The sequence below is a fragment of the Dromiciops gliroides genome, chromosome 2 (genome assembly GCF_019393635.1).
Source record: "Dromiciops gliroides isolate mDroGli1 chromosome 2, mDroGli1.pri, whole genome shotgun sequence".
NCBI lineage: Eukaryota > Metazoa > Chordata > Mammalia > Microbiotheria > Microbiotheriidae > Dromiciops > Dromiciops gliroides.
In genome coordinates this window covers 466860369-466881905 of record NC_057862.1, presented here as the reverse complement: position 1 = coordinate 466881905, position 21537 = coordinate 466860369, and the positions used below count along the sequence as shown (strand labels likewise).

The following is a 21537-nucleotide window of genomic DNA, read 5'->3' as shown; positions in this document are numbered from 1 at the left end:
CGAATAGAATGTTGCTTTTGAAGATGTTGTTCATGGTGTCTGTTGCTTTGTGGGAGGAGTGCCAATGAACTATAGGAAGACTTCTCTTCCTTTTTTCTGGGTTGGAAGGGAGCTTTCAGATTAATGACATACAGTACACTCAGCAGCACATTAGCAACAATAAAGAGAAGGACAAAGCAGGCTTAAAAGCAACTCTTCCCAAGGCACTTGAAAACAAGGAGCACTGATTGCCAAGGACACTTAGTTTTTCCATAACATGGATTCTGATGAAACCAATGCAGAGACATGCAGAAGGTATACTGTGCTTTTTTTTTTTTCATGCCTGAGGCAGTTGAGAAATCTGCTACAAAGTGGTAGGCAGGGATCCTGTATGATTATATCAATAAATACAGAAGTCTTTTAGGAAAATCCAAAGTTCCTCTTGTATAAAACCTAAAAGGGTTCCTTCCATAGCTCCTCCCAGTCTCTCTAACAAAGAAAAGGTTTGAGAAATCCCTTCTCTCATTCCAATTTAGAGAGAATGAAGTGCTCTTAGACAAGATGGAAAAGAATAATCCAGACAGAAAACCAAGCACAAAAGATTTATGAAGGTATTAGGGGAAATGTATGAAATAGACACCAAAAAGAAAGAGAAACTCATTTGTATACAGAACTACACTTACTCCAATGAAACTTTTCTCAAGGAGGATGGTTCTAGACACTCCAAAGAAGTTCCACCTAATCCTGTGTTCTATGCAGCCCTAGTAGGTGTAAAGAATTCTTTGGGAGGAAGTGCTGTGTTTGCAGTGATTGAAGATTCTCTAATGTGAGGTACTGTGGTACAAACATGATGCATTGGGACATACACTGTGTTTCTGGGACACGTATCCAAGATGTGACTGATAATCTCTCTTTCTTTGAAAACTGTAATCAAATTAGTGTTATCAGAAGCATCTGGAAAGGGTGTTAATGTATAGCTCCACTGTTCATTCACCATCTTTGTGATGCTAGTTGCCAGACCAGAACTTCTCTGGTCTTTATCTCTCTAAGGAATTGTCATGCTTTTTTTGGTCTTCCTTGCATTCAGCACAATAAATCCATTTAATTCATTCATGCATTCATTCAGATGACAGAAAGAAGGCAGAATGATGCAATTTTTAAATCGCTGTTCCTCTTTTCTCTTTAAGGTAAAAGAGCAATGGGGGTGACTGGGCAATGAGCCTAACCAGAAAGCTCAAAGGAACCCAGCTGAATATATGGTGGGGACCAAGGTTGACTCATGATTCCATTTCCACTGTCATCATCCCCAGCAGATAGTATGCAAAAATAAAACTTCAACTGGGCCTGAGGACAGTTGAGCTAAATCACATACGTAGTTTTCTGAAGCTATATTAGCCCTTGCCTCTGTAATGTTCCAACCACTGTGATCCCCAATCATGATGCAGAAGGGACTAGAGGATGCTGAGGAAATAGCAGTAGAGGCTGATGAATTTTAAGGGAAAGGAACTAGAAGTAGTGTTTTTCAGAATCATGACATTAAGCAAATGGCATAAACTATACATAAATAATAACCAAAGAGCACCTATTGTTTTAATCAATGGCCAGAGCTTCCATGAGTGCCTCCTTGTAATGACTCAGCATGACCCTGAGTTCTCAAAGGCTATGATTGCAGAGCACCAGCTCCGATGTGCATCCTACCAGGCAGAAAGGCATTGACGTTATGGGTTCACAAAAGGACTCCATGCCTATAAGCCAAGGCCCAGCCTCGCCAGCAAATTCATCACCAAATCGGCTGGAGAGTGATGAATATTTTGGTCCCAACAACTCATGAAAACTGTCTATGAAGTTGTGGAGGGAGGGCAGTCATGTCAATGGAGGGAGAACCCGCATTCATCCTTACCTTTGCCGTCCCACTGCCACCAGGGGAGACTGTAATATCCCTAGTAATTGTAGCTAACATTCTCTAGACATGATGCGTCCCAACAGCAGCTGGGTTGGTCTGGAGTGGTTTTGCTCTGGGGACAGGTTTTACCTGCTATACAGAGCTAATGTGGTCATAGGAATTTTGAGATATTTTAATAGGGTTCAAGTTTCCTCCTTCTCCCAAAGTCCTTCCCCAGGAGGCACAGAGATGGAATCAGAATTCTGGCTGGGAAACAGGGGACTTTCCAAGGTCCTATAGTCTCCCATCCCCCTCCCTCCTACCCCCTAAAGTGGCACTTCCAAAGAGCCCCATCAGGATTCTATTATATCTTCTTAAAGGACTATCTATTATAGCTTCCTTAAAAAGGATTTCTAATTCAGCACAGTGAATGGGAGACTAAACAATCACTTCAAGGCATAGATTGCTTGGCCTTCCACTTGGTCGTCTCTTTTCATAAGATTCTAAGTATTATTTTGAGATGCTGACACCATTATTGGTCTTTATTTGAAAGCAGTGACCACCCAGGAACCCTCTAGAGCCAATATGCCTATTGAACCAATCCTGTTACATGTGCAAGAGCCCTAGACGGTTTGACTCCAGGGTCCAGCTAGCTTTGTTTGGACCTTGGCTCATGCTCCATGGGACCTAAAACTTCCTCTCTTTCTAGTCATATGTGCCCCCTTGCCGTTGTTTGATTCTGAAGCCAATCAATTTTTGAAGGACTCCTTGAGCTAAGCAAAGAGTTCACTTGGGTTGGGTGGGACAAGTTGGTTCCAACTTCTATGACCTCTAAAATTATGAGTTCAGCGTGGGTGTCAGCCATTCCCAGAGTCTTCTGAATTCCTGATTTCCCCAAGTGTCGGTGTACTCTCTCCCCAAATTACTTCATATATATGTATGGATGTATCTATATATGTGCATGTATATATACACACATATACATGCATACACACATGTGTGTATATATGTATACATGTATGTATATATACATGCTACATCTATGTATATGTGTGTGTATATGTCAGCTCCTTGAAGGAATGGACAGCCTCATTTTTGTCTTTCCATTCCTATGGCCTAGTACAGTGTCTAGTGCAAAGGCAGGCTGAATTGCTTTGAACCACCCAGCAGGCTGAGTGGATCAGTTGAGTGATGTACCCATTTCCCCATGGTGGAGAAAAACAGAAGTGTAACTCAAATCCCAAAGGCCACTGGAAGGGAGCTCTTTCCACATCAGTGGAGATCCACGCTCCATCTGCATGAGGGGTGTGGCATAGTGGGCAAGAGGGGAGAGAGGAGAGAGGAGAGGTTTGCTGCCTGCACTCAAGGAACTCTAGAATGTCTTCAAGCCCTTCATGATCTTAAGTCATTCTGGGAACTTCTGGCTTTTGGTCTGAAGAGAGAAGATGAACGATCCCAATCCCACTTTAGGTTGAGGAAAAACACTGGAAATACCATGGGAGGAGCTGGCAGGCTCCATCACCCCTATCCCCAGCATGCTACCCTGGAGGCTTCAGGGACCTTCCCCTTGGGTGAGATCTAGAACATCTCTCAGCAGGGCTGTGTTGGCTGGCATAAATTTTCCTACGTACGCTTTCTCTGACTTCTCTTTTGCTCTCGACTTGGATAAAAGGCTTTCTTGGCTAAGTTTTATGTGCATTCACTGTGGAACTGGTTTTGGTGGGTTGGATCTGAAGCTTGGGCTCATACTCAGACAGCCAACAGAAGTTAGATTGCAGCTGAAAATCACTGGCCAGGGCCTAAGAATCTTTAAGGGAGCAGATAGATAATAATTGCACCCAGGTGCTCCCTCTCTCTGAGGAGAGCAGTGGCCTCCAGCCTGAACCTCCTACTTCCCCTCCTGGCAAGAAAGAAAGTCTTCCTCAGAGAAGAGCTGGGGTGGGAGTGATAAGAGGCTAGAGATGTCTATTCTGTCTCCCTTCAAGCAGCATAACTACATGGCCATGATAGATGTGAGGGATAGTCCTCACTGTCCAAGGACGTGACAAAGCTTGCCATGTGTATATTTGTGATGCCACAGACTTGCAGTATTGAGGGGCTGAGCCACAGGCAGGTTGTGTCTCCTCCTCCTTCCCATAGCTAGCCCCTTCACTATTTCTCTGGTCATTGTATCCCTAGCTCCTGACAAATGCCTGATACTCCTTTTTTTTTTTTTTTTTTGGTATGGCAATTGGGGTCAAGTGACTTGCCCAGGGTCACACAGCTGGTAAGTGTCAAGTGTCTGAGGTCGGATTTGAACTCAGGTCCTCTTGAATCCAGGGCCGGTGCTTTATCCACTGCGCCACCTAGCTGCCCCATCCCTGACACTCCTGCCCGTAGAATGCTCCATCCCCATGATACAATGTTCTAAGAGAGCAAAGACCTGCTAGCTGATATGGATACTCAGACTTCAGAGATGGCATCATGGGATTTAGAGCCAGAGAGGACCTTTGGGTATGATTCCTTATTTTATATAGGGGGAAATTTAGGCCCAGGGCAGCCTAAAATAGAAGTGGCTTCCCCAAGTCATACCAAGTCTGGATTAGTATTAAGGATCTCAGATTCAGATCCTGGTGCTCTTCCCATAATATCAGGCTTTTGTAATCAGCATCTTCTAGTGTCTGACAGTCATAATTAATTGGAGGACAGCCCAGGACAGAGCCACATGCCCGCAAATGTTCTCCTGGGTTATGGTAATTTTGGTGTTTATCTGGCCTTTTCCTCAGCTTTAAAACCCTCTCATTTTAAAAATGAGCAAACTGAGGCCCAGAGAAGGAAAATTTCTTTTTTAAAGGTCACATGGCTCTTGCCAGGACCTGAATTCCGGTCTCTTGACTCTGAGTTCAGGTGATAACCAAGCTGTTGCCGAGCAGGGAGTCAAGATCATGAGTTTAAATGCAATTTGGGAACTTTCTGTAGATTTAATTATCCATGCTAGCCCCACTCCCCATAGCCACATATAACAGAGTTGCTTTTGACACATCCCTAGCATTTAACTGTTACTTGACAGAATGAAAACAAGCGTGATACGGGTTCTAAGGAGCTACTATTGGCACTGAGTAAGGTCAGCAAATTGTTGATCCAGTTGGTCCAGGAGGGAAAAGATTTGCAGTCAATCCCAGAGGCACTGGTTTTAGCAGCTGTCTAATCAGAGCGTTATAGCAGCTCATTAGTGGGCACTAGGCTTAGGGGTGCAGTGCAGGGCAGGGTGCCAGGGCAGAGCAGGAATGCGAGTCTGGGCTGCCCTGGGTGCGAGGTCCCAGCCTCCCCAGAGATAGGCAATAGAGGCCAACAGCTCTATTGCCAATGCACTCGGGGCAGTTGCCATCCTTCCCCTCCTCAGTGTCTGCTGCATGTTAGCCCTGCATCTTCTGCGTGGCCGCAGTTGGTCTTCCCCCAGGTGGAGAAGTTACATTGGAGGATGCTGTCCTCTGTACCCTTGCAGGCGATATCATCGATCCAAATCTGCCCGGTGCCTGTGGAAACATGTTAAAAAGGGTATCTTAGAAGATAGGTGGGAAAACTCATTTCCAATGCTCTGGAAGTCTGTGGATAGAGTGAGAAAGAATTCACGGAGTTCAAAGGACCATAAAATCTTTGCCTTCAAGGTGGAAAGGAACTTAGAAGCCATTAAGTTCAACCTCCTCATTTTACAGATGAGGAAACTGAGCCACAGAGACTGATGTGACTCACCCAGGATCATACAACTAGGAAGTATCTGAGGTGGGATTGGAATCCAGGTCTTCCTGACTGCATCTAATACTCTATATGCCCTCTTCCCCCACTCCAGTGCCTCTCCAAAGAGCTGTGTTTTTATATGCTAAACAAATGCTTGACCATGTGAGATGCCCCCTCTGTCATTCCCAGGACTGCCTGACCAAAAGGTAAAGCCATATGGAAGCATCACTGTTGCCTCCTCTGAAATAACTCTCTTCCTCTGCATTACCCAATGCAGCAGAGGTCACAGATGCTGAAAATGTAGAAGCAGCTCATGCTCAGGGGTCCTAACCACTTTTTGTTATGATCCACTGAGATAACATTTGTAAAGTGCTTAACATAGTACCTGGCACTTAGTAGGTGCTTAATAAATGCTTATTCTGTTCCATTCAAGGACCCCTTTGGCTTTTTTGAACAGGTATGTGGAACAATGGATAGAATGATGGGCCTGAAGTTAGGAAGACTTGAATCTCTAGCTCAGTGTCTTCATCTGTAAACTGGGTATTTCAGAGGATTGGCCTCAGACTCTTATTAACTATGGGACCCTCTCTGAGCCTCTTTGAGCCTCAGTTTCCCTATCTGTAAATGGGGTAAATAATAGCACTGCCTCACACAATTTTTACAAGGAGCAAATGCGATGGTATGTTAAAACATTTTGAAAATTGTGCTATATAATTGTCAGGCATTATTGATATTATTTCTGAATTCTCAGTTCAGTGCTTTGCCTAAATTGTAAATCACTAGGAAATAGTCTCAATAAAATATTTCTACAATGTATTTTAAGAGAGGGGGGAGTTTATAAAAACTATTTCATTATATACTCAAATTTTGAGCATGTGTTGTTTGCCTAGCCTGGAGCCCCCTGAGTCACTTACCATGAGGATGGGGTCATCTCCTTCGATTGGATGCCTTTGTTTTTTAAAAACTGGCAAGACTGAGCCTGTGTGTGCTTCTTCCACCATTTTTGGCTGGGCTCAGTTGTACTCTTTTCAGGTGGTCAAGGTGGTGAGATGGTGGAAGGGTGCAGCTAAAGCACAAACTGCTTCGGTCTTGCCAGTTTTAAAGGCAAAGGCAGATGATTAAGGTTACCCTACCCACGAGGTAAAGCATGCAATGGGTTCCATGTGAAGCAAAGAGGGTATGAGCAAAGCCCAAGAATATGTCTTGAAATAAATGGCAGGAAGTGAACAGAACCAGGAGAACACTGTGTACAGTGACAGCAATATTGTTTGATGAAGAACTGTGAATGACAACTATTCTCAACAATATAGTGACCCAAGCCAATCCCAAAGGACTAATGATGAAGCACACACTCCACCTCCAAAGAAAGAACTGATACTGGTTGAACACAGACTGAAGCATGCTATTTTTCACTTTCTTTCATTTTTTCCCCCTTATTTGAGTCTTCTTATACGAAAATGTTTCACATAATTGCACATGAATAACCTCAGGGAAGGGGGAGGGAGGGATAGAATTTGGAACTCAAAACTTCAAATAAAAATGTTTATTAAAATAAAATAAAATAAAGAATAGGGAGAAAAGAAAGAAGGAAATGGCAGATTGCCTAGGGCTTGGAACTAGTTTTGTTACACAGAGATTTTTGTGGTTACGCTATATATTGTGATAGGATTTGACCTGAATTTAAGTTAGGGCCAGATGAATGAACAGCTATTTGCTTTTGGCCTCTAGTAGATTTTCCTGATTTCTTGGCTTCTTTTCTTGCCTAGATATTAGATAGTTCTTATACAAGCTCTCTCTCAGGAAGATAAAGAATGCCCAGATTAAATATCTTTTGAAAATCATATGGGCTATCTAATTATCCAGGAAGGAGCTGGATACCCCAAATAAATAAAAGATGGCCAAGGAGATTTGACCAAGAGAAAACTGTGCTAAACTGTTTATATTTTAGCTAAAGTCCAAACTCCATTAATTTTTATCCAGAAAGGTCTGGCTAACATTCAATCATGGAAGAACAAAGAGGAATTTGCGGTGCTAGTCACTAGTCAGCAACTAGTGGCCCTTCAGATATGTGAATGAATTAGAGAATAAACCCTCTAGATGGATCCTAACATTTCTGCTCACCAGAACTTTTGGACTAATGTTGGCATTAAACAGTCTTTACTTTAGCCCTCATGCTTGTTAACAGAGGCAGTAGCGGATAGAATGCTAGACTGGGAATCCAGAAAACCTAGTTCTGAATCTGGCCTCTGATACTTAGTAGCTGTGTGGCCCTGAGCAAGTCACTTAACCCTGTTTGCTTCAGTTTCTCCATCTGTAAAATTAGCTGAAGAAGAAATTGGCAAACCACTCCAGTACCTTTGCCAAGAAAACCCCAACGGAGTCATGACTGAAATGACTTAACAATGGCTACAAAGTACTATCGTCTCCATTATATCAAGACTTTGAGTGGCTTGGTAAAGGTCACATAACCAATAAGTAGCAGAGATCATTCCTCAGTTTTTCCAACTCACAGAAGTCATTTCTTCCTCTCGTCCCCTTCTCCCTTCTTCTCCTTTCTTCCCTCTCCTTCCTGTCCTTTCTTTCCCCTTATCCAACCTCCCCTCCCCTTTTCTCTTTTCCTCTTCTCTCTTTCCTTCCTCCCACCTCCCAAATAAATATATACGCTAAGATTTTTTTTAAATTTCACTGACATTTCTGGAAATAACCCAACCTTTTCCACTACTTTTGAAGTGGAATTTCTCTTATAACAAAGAAAACAGATGGGCAAAACCACTCAATATCATAACCATTTCTGACAATGTATACAACATTTTTGTCCCAATAACCTCCTGCCTTTATGCTAAGAAGAGGGAAAATATATTTTATTATCAAGTTTCATTGTCTTTTCATCAGGAGAATTATTAGTTTTTTCACTTCCTCAGAGGATGGGTTGTATATAACAGAAATAATCTTAGCTCTGTGGTCTGAGGACCTGGGTTTGAATCCCGTCTCTGATGCTTATTGCCTATGTGACCTTGGGCAAGTCACTCAAATCTTCCTGGGCCTCAGTTTCCTCATCTGTAAAATGAAGGGGTTTCATTATGAAAAATGCTATCCATCTCTAGAAAGAGAACTAATGAACTCAGTGCAGATTGAAGCATACTTTTATAAAGCTTTCTTTCTTTTTCTTTTTTTAGGGTCTGTTTTTCTTTTTTTTTTTTTGTCTGTGTTTTCTTTTGCAACGTGGCTAATGTGGAAATGTTTTGCATGATGTCACAGGAAAAACTGATACCAAATTGCTTGCCTTCTCAAAGAACAGGAGAGGCCCAGGTGAGGGAGAAATTTTCAAACTCAAAATGCTAAAAATGAATATTAAAATTTTTATATGTAATTGGGGAATAATTAACAAAATAAATAAAAATATGTCAAAAATCAAATCAAATGAAGGGGTTGGACTGGATGATGCCTTTTAGAGGTCTGGTCTAAGTCAATGATTTTATTTTATTTTTTTTAAGTCAATGATTTTAGATGTTAAATCTAGTTTCCTTTTAGTGATCTTTTAAGTTACATGATTGTAGTACTTTTGTGCATTGTTCTTTCAGTTCTGCCTACTTCATTCTTCATGAATTTACATATCTATCATCTATCTGTCTCTTCCCATGTTTCTCTGAATTCCTTATATTTGCTCTTCCATATGTAGTGCTCTTTCTACCACACCATTATAATTCATATAATAATAACAATAAATAATAGAAAGCATTTTTATAGTGCTTTAAGATTTGCAAAGTGCTCTACAAATGTTATCTCCTTTGATCCTCACAACTTTGGGAGCTAGGTGCTATTGTCCCCATTTTACAGTCAAGGAAACTGAGGCAGATAGAAGTTAAATGACACAGGGTTTTCCTGCCTCTCTTCCTTCCTTTGTTCCTTCCTTCCTTTCCTGCTGCTGCCTCAATGAAGGTAACTTAGTTTAAGTCATATGTCAAGAACTTTAACATCCTGCCCCAATAATCCAAATTGCCTTAAGATACTTGTGTTACCTTTGAGACTTTCTCACAAATGTCTAAAAAGCCTGGGGAGTTTTGTGGAGGTGATTATATAAAAGTATTAGCCAACATCTAGAGCAGTGGGGAGGAGTGTGGTATAGTAGAAAGAAACCCCTGGCTCTGGAGTCAGAGGATTGGTGTTCAAATGTGATCTCTGACACTAATTCATCTGACCTTGAGCAGCTGCTTAATCAACTTCCTTTGGCAAGTTTCCCCTTCTGTAAAATGAAGGGAATAAAGCAGACCTTGCCTGAAGCTTCTTACGAGCCCACTCTGATCACACAGGCCTGTCTGCTTGTTAGTTGGCAGGTTTGCTTTAGGCTGATGGCTCTTGTCAGATCTGAACAACTTGCCTCGCTTAGATCTTCGGAACAAGTTCATGATTTTATTTCACAAATGACTTTTGTTGTCATTTGTTAGAAGGCAGGTCATGGTGGGGGGCCCAACAGTGTAGTGGGAACTATTTCTGTTTCTTTCTCATGTAAACAACACGACATCTATTTCTTCTAAGGAAATCTGCTGAAAACTAGTCCAGAGCTTTAAAAGGAAGAGAGAGAACTGCTCTCTCCTCAGGGCTGCATTCTTCAAAACTCAAAAATCCTTCTGAACTCCCCAGGTGGTTGTCAGTTTCTAGATTTTACTGGAAAGAGGGGAGAGGACACCACATGGGAAACCAGCTGGTTTTCTGCCAGATGTTCTCAATGAACTTCACAAGAATTGCTTGAATAAATGCCACCCACACCTAAGGGACTTGGCAGTGGGCAGAGGGGAGAGAAGAGTACAAAAGATTGGAAGCAATCAAGGGCCAGTTATGGAAAATGTTCTACCTGTTCCAGCTTCAGTTTTCCTCTCTATGAAACCAGAGGTTCATAGATTTGGAGCTAAAAGAAATTTTAGAGGTCATCCTTGTCTGGCACCCTTATTTTATAGCTGAAGAAACAGAAAACAAGGGAGTTGGTCATTTAGTCCAACCCCTACTTGAACAAGAATCTTCACTGCAACATTCAGGGCAAGGGGTCATCCATCCTTTGCCTGAATACCTCCAGAGAGGAGGAAATGATCTGAGTACAGACATGCACATAGTGTTTCAGAAAAAAAAAAAGAAAACAACAACAAAAAACTGGTATTCTGTATCTCGATTTTTAAGTAAATTTTCATTGTTATTGAAAATTAAGTTGTTTGTTTCTTTAGTATGTTTGATGAATAAAGATGTCCTAAATATTGAATATTCAATAATAAATGTTCACCTTAAAAAGGAAAAAAATTCCCTTGTGTACATGCCCTAATGAAAGAGGCTGTCCATGCTTCTGGGTCCTGAAGCAACCCTATGACAGCTTTAATTGTGAGCAAGTTTTCCTGACAGAGTGGAAGAGCGCCTGTTGCATCTTTACCTATTACTCCTGGTTCTACTCTCTGGGGCCAAAAAGAAGGAGAATCTCTCTCCCAAATGGCAACCCTGGAACTCCTTGAAGACCAAGAGGTTGTGACTCATTTGAGGTCATGCAGGTGGCAAGAAGCAGAGCTGGGATTCCAGCTGAAGAAAGATGTCGAACCAAAGACTGTTAGAGGTGGAAGAGACCTCTGACATCATGTAGCCTATTTTTCCCAGGCTTTGAAGAAATTCAGTGATGTGCTTGAGATTGCACATCTATGGAAAATTGCAAGCCAGGTCCTGGGATTTTCTGGGCAGGGCTCATTCCCTCTTCCCTGTACCATATGGAAGGGTCAATATTTCATTGGGGTTGGGCCCGCTCTTTTGTCAGAGCCTTCTCTTTTCCACCTCTCCATCTTACCTTGCCCAAATCTAGCTGTCCTGTACACCTCCTCCACTCCTCGGAAGCCCAGCATCCGGCACACCACATCCCCATCCTTCTTGTCCCATCCATCGTCGCACACTGTCCCCCAGCGCCTGTCATGATACACCTCCACACGTCCCTCATGGGGGCCAGAGCCATTCACCAGGCGGATCATCAGACCCTTTGGGCTACCTGCTGGGAGAGAATTCACAAATTACAGGAAACAGACATGACACAAGTTACAGGAAAGAGGCACAACAGCTCATCTAGTCCAATTCCTTCAAAGACACTCGGGTCCAGGGAAGCTAAATGATTCGTCAAAGAATACATGGTTAGTAAGTGACAAGCCTGGATTATTAATAATAATAGCTATCATTTATATGGACATGAAGGTTTGCAAAACACTTTACAAAGATTATCTTGTTTTATCCTCACAACAATCCTGGGAAATAGGTACTATTATTACCCCTTTTTTACAGTTGAGGAATTTAAGGCATACAGAAGTGAAATGACTTGTCCAGGGTTACACTTCTAGTGTCAGAGGCTAGATTTGACCTTGCCTCTTCCTGATGCCAGGCCCCATGCTCTGTCCATTGTGTTCCCTAGCTGCCTTTAAGATTCAATCCCAGATCCTACAGCTCAAACCTGGTACTTCCTTCCATAGCACCAACCTTGAACTAAGGAGACAGAACACCTGAACCACAGACCCTTTCAGACTTAGTCCCAGTGGAATCTCTTTTTATTCTTTTCACCCAAGGAGACAATGCAATTTTGTCCTGTGGTTTCTGCAAATTCCAAGGATTTCCCTTAGAATGACTATTGAAACTTTTTGTTCAAACCCCCTTTTCAAGTGGGATAGATGGGCCAGTTTGTGTATTTTTATTGTCACCCCCTTAAAAATTCTACTCGTGTCCTTTATTTTTACATCATGATCATTTCTGGTTATATAACTCTCTTCACTCCTTGACACCATTCCTACAGGACCCTCCCTCATAACAAAGAACATCTAGCCCAATCAGATGAGTGACCTTATTTGACAAAGTAGGCAATTTTCTGCTCTCACACCCAGCCCCATTGTCGAAAGGAGGGAGTTTTGTTTCGTTATCTGTTTTTCAGGAGCCAAGATTAGTTTCTCATTTACTCAGAGCTCTGCTTCCTTTCTTTTCCTTTTCACTGACCTTGTTGTAATCACTGGGCATAGGGATTTCTTGGTTTTCCTTATTGTGCTCAGCATCAGTTCACACAAATCCTCTCATGTTTCTTGGGATTCCATCAGACCCACCATTTCTCATTGCGTAAAAATATTTTATTATATTCATATGCTACAGTTTGTTCAGCCACTCCCCCATCCACGGGTGATCACTTTGGTTACCAGTTATTTGCTATCACACAAAAAAGGGGCTGCTATGAATTTTTTTCTTTCCTTTTTTTGGACAATGCAGATCTGCACCTGTTCTGTAATTTAGATTTAGAGAGTTGCCTGGGTCATTGAGACCTTGTGACTTGCCCAGGGATACCCTGAGGGAAGTTCTCCATTTGTTCCCACAGTCTGGCTGCCTAGAAATGTCTTAGTCTATATCTAGATTTTGGTTCTGCCTCTGACTTCCTTAGAGAATATGCTAAATGGTGGGATCACTGGGTTAAAGGACAGAAATAGTTTGCTGGCAGAATTCCAAACTGTTTTCCAGAATGATTAGATCAATTCATTTGTACTGTGCATTCCCATTGTCTTCCCATGGCCCATCCATCCAACATTAACTGTTCTCTCTTTTTTTTCCCCCTTTAGTTGTCTTTGCCAAGTTACAGGCTATTCTGTGAAATCTCAGATTTGTTGTAATTTGCACTTCTCTTATTGGATCTCATTTTTATATGGAAGCTATTATATTATATTATTCTTTTTAAACTGTTCATATATTTTGGCCACTATCTATTGGTGAACAGCCCATGCTCTTATCTAGCAGTGGTTCTTTAAATGTGGTCTGGGGACCCCTGGTGGTACCTGAGATTCTTTCTGAGGGCCCATACAGTCAAAATTATTTTCAAGATAAAACTAAGACATTTAAATTCCTAATAAGGTAAATATTGATAAATATAATCCATATAAACAAAAGCTCTTTGGGGTCCTCACTAATTTTTAAGAGTATAAAGGTGTCCTGAGACCCAAATGTTGGAGAGTGACTGTTGGAACTTCAGAATGCCAAGACTCCCTCTACCAATACAGTTCAGTACCTTCTCTGCAACTTAGAGACTTAGAAAGTTTCCCAAAGCACTGATTTATCTCTGGTCACACAGACAATATGTATGTGTTGCATATGTTGCATACACGTCACCTGTTCTCCATTCCCCCAACTCTGACTGGACCTTGGACTCCTGTGATTCTGGGCCCTGACTGTTGAGCATTCACCTCATGTTCCTGGACTTAGTTCATTACTTCCTGGCCACCATACCATACAACCATGTGACTACCCTTCCTACTACCCTCCCCCCCTCACCCCCCCCCCCCCCCCCCCCCCGCCAGACTCTATCCCCAAAAATATTGATCAAATTCACACTACCATTCCTGAAAAGAATGTTAATCATCTGCTCTCAGTCTATAATCCCAATTCCTTCCATCCAAAACACTCCTCCCTAGCCACTACTCTCCTAAAAAGGTTGTCTTCCTCTATAAAAATGTGAGCTCCTTGAAGTTCTGTCTTGCTTGTAATTATATCTGCAACATTTAGCACAGGGCTTGGCAAATAGTGATAAATGTTTTTTCATTCATTCTTTCACTTGTCAGAGGTAGGACTCAAACCTAGGTCTTTGTGCCCTCAAGGTCAGTTCTCTAGAAACTGCCTCTCTGGAGTTTATAAATTTGTACCAATTTTCTATTTATCATGGATGTCAAATTGTTGTCAATGATATTTAATGCAAAGGTTTTTTCCCTCTTCACAGTTTCTATTCTTATTCATTCTTCATTGATTTTGTTCATGCAAAAAAAAAAGGCCTTTTTTTTTTTTTTTACTAGCTTCTGACCATTTGCTTGGAAACTAGCAACTCTACCAGAAAATGTGTAGAAGGAGGAAGGAAAAATCCTGATATATTTTTTTTACCCTGATATTGTTAATGCTTTTTGGAGGAGGAAGCAAGGACCAGTGGCTTAAGTGAGGAAGAAGTGCCTGTCCAGCCAGAGCCATATATACAGTAAGTACCTGGAATCACTTGAGGTCTTAGGAAGGTCCTTTTGCTTCTGAAGCTTTCTCTCAGTCAGACAGGGACTAAAATTCCATGATTAAAAATCTACTTTTTTTTTTTTATCACTCCCAGGGAAGATTTACTCTTCCTAGGTTTCTGAGGTTCCATCTAGTTCTCAGCTTCTAGTTACCTTTTATTAACAGATACTTTCATTACTACCAGAAGTGACACACTCTTATCTTACTCATTAGCATCTGAGTTTGAATTAGGAGATCTGATTGTTATCCAAAGCATGACAGCTGTCTGAGAGCATAGTCCTAAAGGAATGGGATATAATATATATGTTTGGATGGTAAAGAGAGAGAAGAAACAGATGTCCAGAACATAGGCTATATTCTAGGTAGAACTGCACGTTGGATGCTTTAGCAATCATGGGGTGGCATGAGGTCACTGGATACCAGAGTGGGAGGAATTCATGTAGAGAGAAAAAGTCCCAGAAAGGGTAGGTGGTGGGTGGTGGGTGGTGGGTGGTGGGTGGAGACCAACTTCATTTTACTCAGATTTGTCTTCAGTTGGCCCTGAAGGTGAGGTTGGTGGTTATTCATGTATTCAATTAACAAGTATCTGTCTCTTTCTTTGTCCCCATAATAGGTTGATTTCTCCAGAACAGAAGATCACATTTAACTAACCAGCTGCTTTCTGCTAATAATATTTGGTAAAGGAAACTGTTCCTCCCTAGTGACGAAAGTAACTTTGGAGTTTCAAGTAATCAACGGCCCCTTCATTGTCTAAACAGCCATTCGTGGATTTAACAAACCATATGGAGAATGTTCACACCCTTAATAACAACAATTTCCAATTACAGGGCATTTTGAGCTTCACAAGACACTTTCTTCATAACAACCCTGTGAGGTCAGGAGGGCAAGGATTATGATCTGTTTTACAGATGAGGAAACCGAGACTCAGAAAAGTGAAGGCTCACCTGAAGTCACCCAAGAAGTAAGTGGCAGAGATGAGTTTCAAATTCAGGTCTTATGATCTAAAATCCAGAGCCTTCATCACTAAACCACACCAGCCCCCTTAACTCTTATGTTACCGTAACTGCATTTCATTCATTACCCTTCAATGCAATGATCTCTGTTCAGCAATGCACCCTTCAAAGCAGGGAAAGATAAGATTAGAAAGGAATAATGGGAAACCAGATCAAATCAAGTAACTAGGAGAGAAAGGAGGATTGAAGGAAGAATTGTTAGAATACTTAACCCAATGCCTTTTTGGGATACCATATGGGGCTAGGTAAATCTTTGCATTGATGGGTTCTAGACCACTTTTTACATATTAGCATATATAGTGTGCTAAGATGTATGCTTGATGACAATCTTTTCACTTTTCCACCCAGCTAGATAGCTCAGAAGATAGAGCAACAGCTTGAAGTTAGGAAGTCCTGAGTTCAATTCTGACCCCATACACTTACTAGCTGTGAGACCCTGGGCAAGTCACTTAACCTCTATTTGCCTCCATTTCCTCTGAGGGAAGAATGGAGATAATAATAGTACCTACCTCCCAGGGTTGTTGTGAGGACTAAATGACATAATAATTGTAAAGTGCTTAGCACAGTGCTTGACACATAGTAAATGTTAGTTATTATTATTAAAATCATAAAGCTTTTCATATAACATCCACTTTACTTATTTTGGTGGCCTTTTAGAGCACCTAACTGGATTTTTCCATTTGAGAAATTACAGGATCAAAACTGATTGAGATCTATCTATCTATCTATCTATCATCTATCTATCTATCTATCTATCTATCTATCTATCTATCTATCTATCTATCTATCTATCTATCTATCTATCTAGAGAGAGGGAGAGGGAGAGGGAGGTCAGATTGGGGGCAAAGAGCCAAAATCTGAAGAAGGAAGCTCAGGAATTCTCCTCATGATGTTTGTATCATTGTACAATTTGGGAATTTTCAAGGGCTTTTAAGCTCATAAGGATGCAATTATGGCAAGTTGCCACCAGGAGGTAGTGATGTTTTTTTTTAATTTTTTTTTTTTTTTTTTTTGGTTATGGTTTTGTAGTCTGAGCAGCTGGGCATGGAAAACTGGGATTAAATACTGTAACATGTTTTTCCACTCAAATATTCCTTTTCATTGACATAGACCTCAGTAAAATAGTTAAACAAAAGCATTAGTATCATCACAGTAAATTAAAAGGATGTGCAATTTGAACAAGATTTAAAGAAATCCGAATATATGGGCACAAGGCACATCCAGTGCCTTTCTCATTCATTTTCTTTGTTTTGTTTTTGTTCTCATTCATTTTTAACTATTGAAATTCATTGCTTAAATTAACTCTACTTCTTTCTTCAGGCTCAAGTAAGTTCTAATTCACCTAGGAACTTCCTTAGGATTATAGGCTTCAGGAAAAGCTAGATAACACAGTGGATAGAATACTGGTCCTGAAGTCAGGAGGACCTAAGTTCAAATCTGATCTCAGACATGTATTTATTATCTATATGACCCTGGGAAAGTCACTTAACCCTGACTGCCTCAAAAAAAGGATTATATGGTAACTATGATCATTTGGTCATCTTCATATTTTCTTATAATCTAAGACACAGAGCACAGAAAATTCCTTGTGTATATTCTAGTAACCCCTAGACCCTAACCCACTTCCTTCATGTCATTCCTGGGCCCTGTTCTCTTTTCTTCTACTATGGAACCACTACCTAAGACTATTTTCTTCCCATAGGTATTGAGTTATGAAAAAAATTTAAATGGGATGTAGCTTTAAAGATTCTAATAGGACAAGCTTAAAGTTTTCTGGGAGTAATTTGCTGGCTGATAGTGTGGGGAGAAACTGATTATAGAATCTTGATTTTACAGAGAGCTGATTGGTCCACTGGTGTTCTATACTTTATCTTTACCTAGAAAAGCATCATAGATCCCAGTTATCACTGGCAGTTTGCTCTTTCCTTTTAAATTAAAAAAAAATCATTTTCAGTTCCAAATTTCCTCCCTCCCTCCACTCTGTTCCAAATGCATCAAGAAGGCAAGAAATACAATACCATATGTATGTATGTATGTGTGTATGTATGTATATGAAGCCATACAGAACATATTTTCATATTAGCCATGAAGTTTGCTTTTTCAATGTAGATTTATTTCATTCAATTCAGATACTTAGTGAGGTAGATATGAATTTCATGCAGTCATAATTAGACAGCCCCATGGGGACTGGTAACAGTTTGGAGGACAAAGGCTGGTTATGTGGGTGAAACCTATACCTCATGGTAGGAACTTAATATCTTTTATTAAATGCACAGAATTGAAATGCAACTCCTTGGATGGGTTGAATTGTTAACTCAGAAAACATTTTGAGGTCTTGCCCAAAGGTTTGGTTAACTAATTCCATTTGGCCATTTGTTTAGGGGTAGTAAGTAACAAATAACCAGGTGTAAGTAGGCAAGGATAAAAAAAAACAACAGGTTTTTTAAAGCATAAGGTTCCCTAGAGTCTCCAATCAAACAGAATGTCCCTGGGGTCTTAAGTCTCTTCCTATTTCAATCTATCCTCCACAAAATCGACAAGCACTGACTGTTTTACTCTTCTACTCAATAAACTCCAGTGGCTCTTTACTGCCTCTAGAATAAAATATGGACTTTATTGTTTGTTTAAAGATCTAAACAACCTGGCCCCTTCTTATCTTTCCAGCCTCATTACATATTTCCCCTCACCCTCTTCTCATGCTCAGAAGTCTAGTCCTAGCTAAACCATTCTTATCTCTGTTCCTTATACACCAAACTATCTCCTTTCTTTGTGCCCTAGCACTGATTATCCCCACATATTCAGAATGTACTCCTACTTACTTCTGCTTTTTTTAGAATTCCTCTCTTCCTTCAATTACCACATTGCTCAATCTCCCAATTAATAGGACCTTCCCTCCCTAAACTTGCATTTAACTATGTGGTATTTATTTTGTACTTATTTTACAAAATGTGTGTATGTATGTATATACATATATATATATGTTTGTATACACACATACATATATATGTAAATATTTGTGTATATATGTGAATTATATATCACAGCTTTTTTTTTTTTTTTTTGCAGGGCAGTGAGGGTTAAGTGATTTGCCCAGGGTCACACAGCTAGTAAATCCAGCATCTGAGGCTGGATTTGAATTCAGGTACTCCTGAATTCAAGGCCAGTGCTTTATCCACTGTACCATCTAGCTGCCCCACGTGAATTATATATCTATGTCTTTGGTTTCTTCCCAGTAGAAATGTAAACTTCTGAGAGTATTGATTGCTTCATTTTTTAAAAATGTATTTGTATTCCTACTAGCTAGCATAGTGTGCTAGTAGCATACTATTAAGCACATAGTGGTTACTTAATAACTTCTTGTTGATTGATTGGACTAGACACCAACATCAAATACAACCAGGAATCTAGCTGGGTTCACTTTTAGCCAGTCTGACTATTTGTGGGAGCTGTCCTTGGTTCCTGGATTGGGTGGGGCTGGAAATATCTGTACATTATCCTATTTTGTCACAGGCAGTGAATACCAATACCAGTATCAATCCCAGCTCATGGGTGGTTGCAAGACAGAACAGGGAAGTGAGCCTAGAACCAAACTATCAGGGTAGCACAGTGTGATGGAAAAAGTGCTGGATCTAGAGTCAGAGAACCTGAGTATTATCCATGTGCTTTGGGCAAATCATTTCACTTCTCTGGGCCTCACTTTTCCACCTGCAAAATGAGCTAGATGTCTAGATGTCTCCTAAAGACCTTCCATTTTTAAATTTATGACCCAGTGATTCCATCATAATAAACATTTATTGACTCTACTATGTATCAAGCACTGTGTGAAGGACTCAAGATATAAATATATTTTTTAAATGAAATAATACAGGCTCTACCCTCAAAGAACTCACATTCTTCTGGGGAAAACAAAACATACACAGATACATGTGCACAAGTACCCAAAATATATACAGAATTAATACAAACTAATTTTTTTGGTGGGGAGGGAGCACTATTAAGGAGATCAAGAAAGGCCTATTGTAAGAAATGATATCTGATTGTGTTTTGAAGTGGAGTGGGATTATACGAATTGGAGGTAAGGAAGAAGAGTGTTCTAAGCAAGGGGGACAGGCTGTGCATGGAGACAGGAGATAGAAGGTTGTACATGGGAAATAGTAAAGATTCTATGATATGGCATTCAGCCAAGAGAGTCAAATGTGTTTGTATATGTTGTCAGTTATCATAACCTGGATCCAGGGGGAGAAATGAAGGTCAGACAGCAGAGCATTAGGCAAAATGGAGGGGAAAGGATAGATACTGTGACAGAGTAAGTAAGCTGAGGTGAGTGTCCAAAGGGTCTTGGCAGAGCACAGGTAGAAGTAGAATCTAGCCCAAGGGAATAGGTAGAGAGTGTATTCTGCTGGGGGCAGGATATAGACAGCGCATAATGTTGTCGTTGTTCAGTCATGTCTAACTCTTGTAACCTCATTTGGGGTTTTCTTGGCAAAGATACTGGAATGGTTTGTCATTTTCTTCTCCAGCTTATTTTACAGAAGAAGAAACTGAGGCAAATAAGGTTAAGTGACTTGCCGAGAGTCACACAGCTAGTAAGTATCTGAGGCCAGATTTGAACTCAGGAAGATGAGTCTCCCCGATTTCAGGCCCCACATTCTATCCACTGCACCACATAGCTGCCCCTCAGGTCACATAATAATAGCTAATATTTATATAAGCCCTACTGTGTGCCAGGAGATGTTCTAAGCAATTTATAAATCCATAAACCAGTATACACAGGCTATGACTACTAATCCTGGAATGGGAGCTATCCATTCTCTTCTAAGTTATGAAAAACCTTCCATATGGATCATAACACAGAATTATCACCTTTCTGAGTTGGAAGGGGACCTGAGAGGTCATCTAATCCAACTTATATCTGAGAGAGAATCCTCCTAGAAATAAACCCCCAAAGGGACCTAGCCTCTGCCTTCTGAGGCACTTCACTTTTGGACAGCTCTAATCATTAGGGAATTTTTCCTTACTTGGGAAATTTTCCTTACTTATTTCAAGTTCTGCCCTCTGGGGCCAAGCAGAATGACTCTGATCCCTTCTCCATAAAATAGTGGGGTACTCTCCTATTTATCAAAGTCCATTCTGAAATGTGGTGCCCGGAACAGAAGGAACTAGCTCCCTTACCTGCCCCCTACCCACTAAGATCTGAGGCTGTCTGCCATGGTGACAATAAGGAAACTGAAGGCATTGGGTTCATTGGGCATCAGTTGCCTTCTTGTGTGTGGGGTCCCTTGATGGAGCCTATCTAGAATTCCTAAAGAGGCTTAGACTTTCCCCTGAAGGAAAATTGTTCCAGTGGAGACAGATGCAACATGGCAGACATCTTGCCGTTCTGCTCCCATCTTTCAGGATGTGGTTTCATGCTGTGAGGCTGCTTTCTTTTTTTCCCACCCCAGACCTCTTCTCTGCTGACACCTCCCTTGGGCAAGATGTGGGTTTGCAACCCGATCCGCGCTGTGACGCAGATTGCCCCATCTTGGGGATTTAGGGCATGCAGGCGGAAGCTCAGTACACAAGCTCCACCAAGAAGGTCCAGGAAAAGGATGCAGGGACAGGCAGACTGGAAAGCTTTCTTCCCAGGCTTCAGCTTACATGACGCCCCTCCTCTGGCTGGGCTAGATGCCTGGTTGACACTGTTATCCAGCAAGGGGCTTGGAACCTCTCCAGATGGACTCAGATCACGGCTCCCTCTGTAGCCTGGGATGGAGCCTGTGACTACTTTGGAGGCTTGAGTTTCTGTGGCTGGAAGGTTTAAGGGATGGCTCTGTCTCAATAGTTCTTACCCTGGGGGTGAAGCTTCCCCACCAGGCAACCAAGAGCATTTGGAAACTGTTTCACTCAATGCAATGTTTCCGGTTTTAAGTT

The 21537-nt window shown here is 41.1% G+C and overlaps 1 protein-coding gene across 3 annotated transcripts in view; it reads right to left on the bottom strand.

Moving 5' to 3' along the window:
- Positions 1 to 4810: 4810 nt before the first annotated feature.
- Positions 4811 to 21537, bottom strand: part of SCARA5 (scavenger receptor class A member 5) — a 136890-nt gene continuing 120163 nt past the window's right edge. For 2 of the 3 annotated variants that reach the window (XM_043986369.1, XM_043986371.1), the window contains exons 8-9: positions 11397 to 11594; positions 4811 to 5376 (exon numbers count right to left, since the gene is read on the bottom strand). In XM_043986369.1, coding sequence (XP_043842304.1) covers positions 5240 to 5376; positions 11397 to 11594 — 335 coding nt within the window. In that variant the 3' untranslated portion in view covers positions 4811 to 5239. The remainder of the gene's footprint in view (positions 5377 to 11396; positions 11595 to 21537) is intronic. The other variant, XM_043986372.1, reaches the window with a different exon arrangement.